Source organism: Arachis hypogaea, chromosome 12 (assembly GCF_003086295.3).
Source record: "Arachis hypogaea cultivar Tifrunner chromosome 12, arahy.Tifrunner.gnm2.J5K5, whole genome shotgun sequence".
Taxonomy (NCBI): domain Eukaryota; kingdom Viridiplantae; phylum Streptophyta; class Magnoliopsida; order Fabales; family Fabaceae; genus Arachis; species Arachis hypogaea.
In genome coordinates, this window is record NC_092047.1 from 107,887,389 (window position 1) to 107,895,030 (window position 7,642).

Consider the following 7,642-nt stretch of genomic DNA (forward strand, 5'->3'; position numbering starts at 1 on the left):
CGGAGGTAAAATGTAAGTGGTGAATTGAGGGAAACAAGGGACACGAGAAATAAACGCGGATACCAATCTTTTGTTGATAAAAATCCACGACAACTTGGTCGATTTTAGTTAAAATAAAAATCAACATTCTAACCGCCTATTTAATAAATCTATATCATTCATTAGATTTTAAAGAGGGATCTTCATCGTTTAAGTTTATCGACGACAAAGTGGTCGATATTACAAATATTAAAATAGACGGTCTTTCCGTCGATTTTAAAGAAAAAAATTTTTCACCCATATTTCTGCCGATTATGTGACGATAATATTAAATTATTATAAGGCCACTAAAATAATAGACGACCTGGTCGTCGATTTTAATATTTTATTTTTAATTTAATTTTTTTATTTTATCGACGGCAAACCGTCGAAAAATATCGACAAAAATATGGCCGTCGATTTTTAGTGTCGATAATTACGCTATTTCTTGTAGAGTATTGAGACCAAAAAGTGATAATTTTAGAAGTGAGCGGTAAAAACTCAATATATTCAAACCTTAGCTAGTTATATCTTCTATTTTATTTAATTAAGTATTTAATTTTGATTAACTGCAGGAGAAATTTATATGAAACAATACCTAGGATCTGTAGTAATTAGGGGGATGACGATGATGACTATCAAAATCTGTAGTGATTAGGATTTTTTTTTTACTATTTGATTGTATTTTATTTATTTGAATTTTTATTTTATTCGTACACTTAATATTTAATAAAATCATTATTTGGTTTTAAATATTTAAAATTTGACTATTAATTGTGTAAAAAAAATTTAAAAAAATAACAAATAAAATTTGACTACTAATTGTGTTAAAAAATAAAAAATTATTGAAAAAAAATCCGACGTTAATCGGCGACAATTTTCTGCCAATAATCAAATAATTTTTGGACAAAGAATTCGCTAGTAATTACCGTTGGATTAAAAAATCCGACGATAATTTGTTACCGATGAGGATTACACCATCAGATTATTTTTTGCGTTAAATCTGCGTAAATATATTTCAAACGAATTATTTTTATTATTCTACCGGTAAATTCAATAGTACTCAACATTTTTCTTATAGTACAATTCACCTCTAACATTAATGGAATTCTCCCATTGTTCTTAATTCTTTTCTTTTCATGTATGTTTTTCTATTTTCCTTTCAATGTTGTCTTTTTTTTAACCTCTGAACATCACAAAATTATGTCAAATTAAAAAATAGAAAAAATATTTGCTCATACCTTAATTAAAGAGAGAAACAATGACAGAGCTATGGCTAAAGCCTGAATTATAAGGACCCACTTTGAATTATAATGGTAATTAAAGGAATGACAAATGCAATTTCTATAGGCGTTAATCAAAGATTTCTCACTTCAACTTTTACGAGTTTCTTAACAAATGTAATAGATTTAGAGGACAATTTTCAAATTACGGAGAAGTTGGGAAGGAGCAAAAATGTAAGTTATAACACGGAGGAGCAATGGTGGCATGAAAATTAGGTAGTGTGTGGTGTGAGTGGATTGCTGTTTAGACGAAGAGGAGATGAATTACCAGTAATAAGTGGGTAGAGAGAGAAATAAAACGGTTTAATTTTCAAAATATTGAATATGTCTAAACCATTTTTTTTTATTATTTAAACGATTTAATCAATAACTCATCAGTTAAACTAAATATTGATTTAATGTTCGATCAAAATAAATTATGGCTTAGATACGATAACTTTAGTTAGAGACATCATTGTTTGTATATTTCTTTTTATTAGCATAAATTTACGTAATTTAAAAGTTGAATTCATATTTTAAATCTTTGTTTAGAAGGCCAGTGTCAATGACTCAATGTATAAAGACCAAAAAGAAAAATTAAGAAAATAGAAAGCAAAGTAATCAAAGTGGAATTAATATATACTTATATAGGTTATTAATACATTCAAGTATTCAACAACCAACTGAGATACACACACACAGAGATAATAACTAGAGCCAAGTGTCATGAAACTAAGGGAAACACAAGAGTATACTCTCATAAGTGATACACTTCTTGCGTTCCTTTATTCTTATTAAATATCTGAAAACTAAAGCTACTAGAAACTGGCTATGTATGTTGTCCTCTTTCTCTTCCACCACATCCATTATTCTTCAGAACTTGATGCTGCAACATTAAAGCAACCAACAAACAAATCAACTCAATTTATAATTACTAATAATTTTTAAGCAAAAAGATTATACATTAGTGTTTAATTAATTAAGCTTTTGCACGTATAGATGCGCATCTATCTATAGGCTCAAGTGTGGTAGAGTTCGTTATGGTGTAAATGTAACCATGTATGCAAAAATGTAAAGTAAAATAAAAATTATATAGTTACGAGAATGTGCATAAGTTGGAATTTATGCAACTAATTAATAGCTAGCAATTGTGGTTACAATTTAAACAACAAAAATACTATGTGCCCAATCAAAATCGATTATTATGTATTTGTGTATAAATATAGGTGTAATAATTTAACTTTAATTTTAATGTATATTTTATATTTTAATATATATTTTATATTGATGACTGATTTTGGTATGTATTTAGTATGATTGTTAAAACAAATGCTTAATATATGGGTATAGTGATGCATGTCCCTCTAAAAAAATTATATATAAAATCATGTGAGAATATTAGAATAAAGTGCTCACTAGACATATATGCATCGATGCAGGTTCCTTAATTTTTATTATTTTTAAATTTTTTAAACACAAAATTAATTAGTCTATTTAGGATTTAGGTTTAATTTGAGAGAGAAAGTATTTTTCAAACGAGAATTAAACTAAACATGTTATGTATGAGTCAATTAACATACGTGGCGCAGTTGGTGGAGGTGCTAATCTTGTAAGGGATGCTAACACCACATTTTCCGGGAAGAGACTCGGCATTCGCGACGATAAGGCCGCGAATGGAGCCTGCGGCGGTTTTCAGGCAGTTGCATGCAGCTTGGCGGTCAGGGGTAGTTTTGGCGGCCGCAAGAAGGCTCTTAACGCCGCCGCAACACCCCGGAGAAACTGGTCCACCCTTTGTAAGGTATGGGATGCATGGTGATAGGGCAGAGTTAACTTGACCACATGAGATGGCAGCATGGACTATTGGTGCACCCACAATGGCCATGCAAACCATAAACACACATGCAACAACCTTGATGCTGGCCATGTTACTAAAAGTAATATGCCTTAATGCAACAATGTAATATAATTGCTTTACTTTGGTGTTGTGGATACTTAATTGGAAATTGTGGCACTTTTATTGTGAGTACTTTGGGTGCAAGCTGTGGGGTTTATATAGAAGAGTAGAGTAGGGATCATGCAACAAAGGAAAGACAAATATTAGATGTAACATTTTTTATATATTATTTTTTTTAATTTAATTTTTGATACACAATGTAAAATAGTTTTGTACGTGTATTCAATTACGTATAGTTACGTCGGTAAAAATAACTATCTTTTATATTAACCGCATGAATAGTAATTCAAAAGAACTGATGTGATTGAATAACTATATAAGATGTTTTATACTTTTAATGTATTAAAATTAAATTTTTATTTTTTATTATAATTTTGTTTTTTTTTTATATTATAAAAATAATGGATAAAAATTGAAAAAATAAAAAATTTATCTGTTATATTATTAAAAAAATTAAAATATACTCAAATAATAATAATAAAAATATCATTTTTCTAAAAAAAATTAAAAGAACATCAAAATAAATTGGCTATAGGTATAGGTACAATAATATGCAGTGTCATCAACCATAAGAGTTTGTTGTTAGTTGGTGCAAAATTCAATTAATGCTCTATGGAACGTGTACCGTTTCATCTTTTAGCACCTAGCTTAATTTAAGTTTGGAGCTTTTAATTTGCTTGTCGGTAGGGCAGGAGATAGAAACACAGATGAGTTATTAGGTACATTCTAGATTGAATTGAACTACTAAAGTAGTGATCCCATATGTGTGTGTGTGGGGGTTTTTTTTTCTAAATATAAATTATAAATATTAGATTTAGTAATTTAATGAAAAGCGATAACAATAACAATGACAATGTGCAATCCAACAATAATAAGATAGAATACAAAAGATTGTTAATTTATTTATGATTGATGGGATAAAAATTGCTCAATGTTAATTTCTCTATAGTTTATTTAATAAAAAATTATCTATTATAATCATTACAAGGTACACATTATTTAATGGTAGTTTTTTAAGAATTTATGGAAATATTGCACATTATTTAATGGTAGTTTTTTAAGAATTTATGAAAATTTTTAACAACGGCTGACATAACTGCTGCTATATTAGAATTTGTTGTTATTTTTCGAAAATTTTAAACTGTCATTATTTGTTATTGTAAAATTTTCAAATTTTTTGTGGTGGTTTATAAACGCTGCTATTTAAAAGCATAATCTTTTTTAGGTTTATATTACGTAGATTTTTTTATTTTATATTATATTTTTTAAGGTCAATAATAATCTAATTTTAAATTTTTAGGTCTAGAAATTTTGATATATATTATATTATAAATTTATCCTTTTAAAAATTGAAATTGATCGAAGAAGATTTATTAATCGATGATGTGAAAATATATATGATGTGTGCATTTTGGTTGAGTGACATCCAAAAGTGTTGTGCTTCTAGTTGGCATAATTCATAATGCACAAAGCATAACTCTTATTTAAGCTCAACTGCTTAAGCTAGCTAGTTAACGACCTAGCACGTGGACAGTTCCATTTTCAACTTGTTCAGTTGTACCAGATGCTAAAAGCAAATTAATTAAAAATATAGTTGACACAATTAGGGACCGACGATTGAAGTGAAAATTTTTTCTATTTTTGTTTCTTATTTTCAAATTCTTATATTAGAAAATGGCAAATTCTTTTGTGTCTATGAGTTTGGTACTGAATTTGTTGAACTTATCTTTAATTTTATAGTAAATTTTTTATATTTAAAAATTATTTATTTTTATATTTTTAAATTTAACATTAATTTTTTTCTTTTTTTAGTAAATTAGACATCTATATATAGGCATCATAGCAAACATCTTAAAAAATATGATTGGTGCATCAAAATAGATTTTATTTCTAAAGAAACGATGAAAATATAATTCGTTGATTCATTTTATTTTAAATTAAATTCGTAATATTGAAATAAAAAAAAATTTCATATACTATCAATATAAAAAATTTACATGGACAACTAATCATACCGTATCACTACAACAATTCCTTAAGATAGCGACGGTTTTTTTGCAGCGGTTTTATAAATGCGCCGCGAAAAGACATATTGCGGCACATATAGCGGCGGTTAAAGGTTTGGGCTGCAATTAGGCCGACATTAAAACCGCCGCTATAGTGCTGTCATGTTGCCATTTAGCGGCGGTTTTAAAACCGCCGCTATATTGCCGGTCAGATTAACATTTTGTGGCGTCTTTTCGAAAACTGCCGCGATATGTCCGCCGGTGACTTCTTGTTAGGCATTTTGCGGCGGTTTTGATTTAACCGCCGCAAAATGCGTGTTACCACATATTGCATTGTTCTCTTTAGAAATAACCATCTGGGTATAATATAGTTAAGTGAAGACTACTTTCTGAAGCTACATATGTTTAAATCATTCTTACTTAAACTCGTAACACTTTTTCTACATTCGGTTTACGATAAAAAATTCACAAGTTACTTGTAACCTTTATATGTTAACTCATGTGAACAAATTTACCACTAAGATTTTCTTGATTACGTTATTGGCATTTAAAATTTGCATTCAATCATGGATGTAAAAGAAGAAAATAAAATCAAACTCTGATATTTATGAAGTTAAAATAAAGTTCTAGAGAGCATACATCAAAGTTACTCCTCTTTGAAGTTATGCGTTACTAAACCTAAACCAAGAATAAACATGTACAACTGTGACCCAAATCATTAAACTAAGGAAATCAGCGTAACTGTTATAATAAAAGATCAAAATTTCTCTCCAACATCATATTGACCTGGCGAAAAAAACTCTGTTATGAATCTATGGGCTTCACGTTTCAGAGGATCTGATATTTCATCTCCATACCATGGCATCTTATTCAGATCAAAGCACATTTTCTTAACATGTATATCATCTTGTTTATCTTGTTGGTCTTCTAAAGTTTCATCATCTTCATCCGGAACCTTATTCAGATCAAACTGCATGGATCTATCAACTGCGACAGAGGATACATCATCTAAAATGTCTTCTGAATCAGACTCTTCTCCGTCTAGACTGTCAGGAACTATTTCTCCGGAATATTCAGGTACGACTGAAAATATCAACATGCACATAACAGAATGAGTATACATAAAAGGAATTGAGAACTCTGGAGTTATTAAATACTGACTTAGAAAAACAACCAAACTACAAGATCCTAAGACAATTTTAAAACTAAACACAACTTTTCAACAATTACTATCACCCTTGTTAGTAGTTAAGGCAATTTTCTTAAACAGAAGCTCTGTAGCAATTGTTGTGCTTGCAGAGAATGACAAAAAGTCCTCATTTTTTATCAATCATGTTCCACCGTCATGTTATGTTCACTATTGTTTTCAAAACGTATCACTAGTGAAATTATATTGCGTAATACATAGCAAGATCATAAAAAATGCAACCCTAAGAAAAACAACAACTGTAGAAGGAATAAAGACCAAACGTAAACTAACTTTTCCATATTAAAATCGTTGAAAGAACCAAAAGTCTGCTTTTACTCATGAGAATTCACAATAACACAAATATTTATCTGCAAAAAAAAAAAAAACTACACAAGTATAAAGTAACCAAAGAAAACAAAGTACAACGCTGATTTTATTTAACTTAGTTTATGACAGAAAGATCATTTTTAAATTACAGTAAAATGCTTCATACAAAGCATTACGCGACATCATCAAAATTCTCTGAGGCATTTTCTACGAGGTCTTCTATATCTTCCTCCCTTGTCAACAATAAATCTCCAATGTCACCTTCCGCTGACATGTTCAACCCTGGCTGTGGAGAAAAACCAACTTCAGCTTCTTCATTCTCTTCTCCCATGTCATACAAATCCCTTGGTTTCACATGAACTACAACACTCCAATCCTTAGCTACTTCATCCTCCACATAGTATACAAGCTGAGCTTCTGATGCCAATAAGTACGGTTCATCTTCTTCACGATTACCAGTGTGTATTGGACGAGAGAAATTAACGCTGGTAAGCCCCAAATTGTCTTGTTTGATGCCTCTACTGGTAGTGGTATCAGCCGAAACACATTTGAACAATACCACTGTGAAGGAACAACTGTAATTCAATTCAATTATGTCCACAATTTTTCCATAATACGGAACACCACCAACAGCCACTCTATTGTCACGCATGCTTGCATAACTTCTTGTATTAGATGATACATATACTCCACTATTTTGTGTTTTCATCCCATTTTCCTTTGTTAAAGTTCTAAACTTGTACCCGTTAACATTGTACGCCCCAAAACGTCTGGCCTGAATCATGGGACCGCACGCAAGCAACTGCAGGTCTTTCGATTGAGGCATACTTTCCATAAGAACCTGAAACCACATAACATTCATGCTTTATATTAAAATCGGTTTTCA

At 30.1% G+C, this 7,642-nt stretch overlaps 1 protein-coding gene across 1 annotated transcript; it reads right to left on the bottom strand.

Moving 5' to 3' along the window:
- Positions 1-1,898: 1,898 nt before the first annotated feature.
- LOC112728131 (non-specific lipid-transfer protein 4) lies at positions 1,899-3,317 on the bottom strand. Its single transcript, XM_025778145.2, is given in 3 exon segments — positions 1,899-2,166; positions 2,861-2,912; positions 2,914-3,317. Coding segments are annotated over 3 exon segments (363 nt in total). The 5' UTR covers positions 3,205-3,317; the 3' UTR covers positions 1,899-2,146.
- Positions 3,318-7,642: the final 4,325 nt, after the last annotated feature.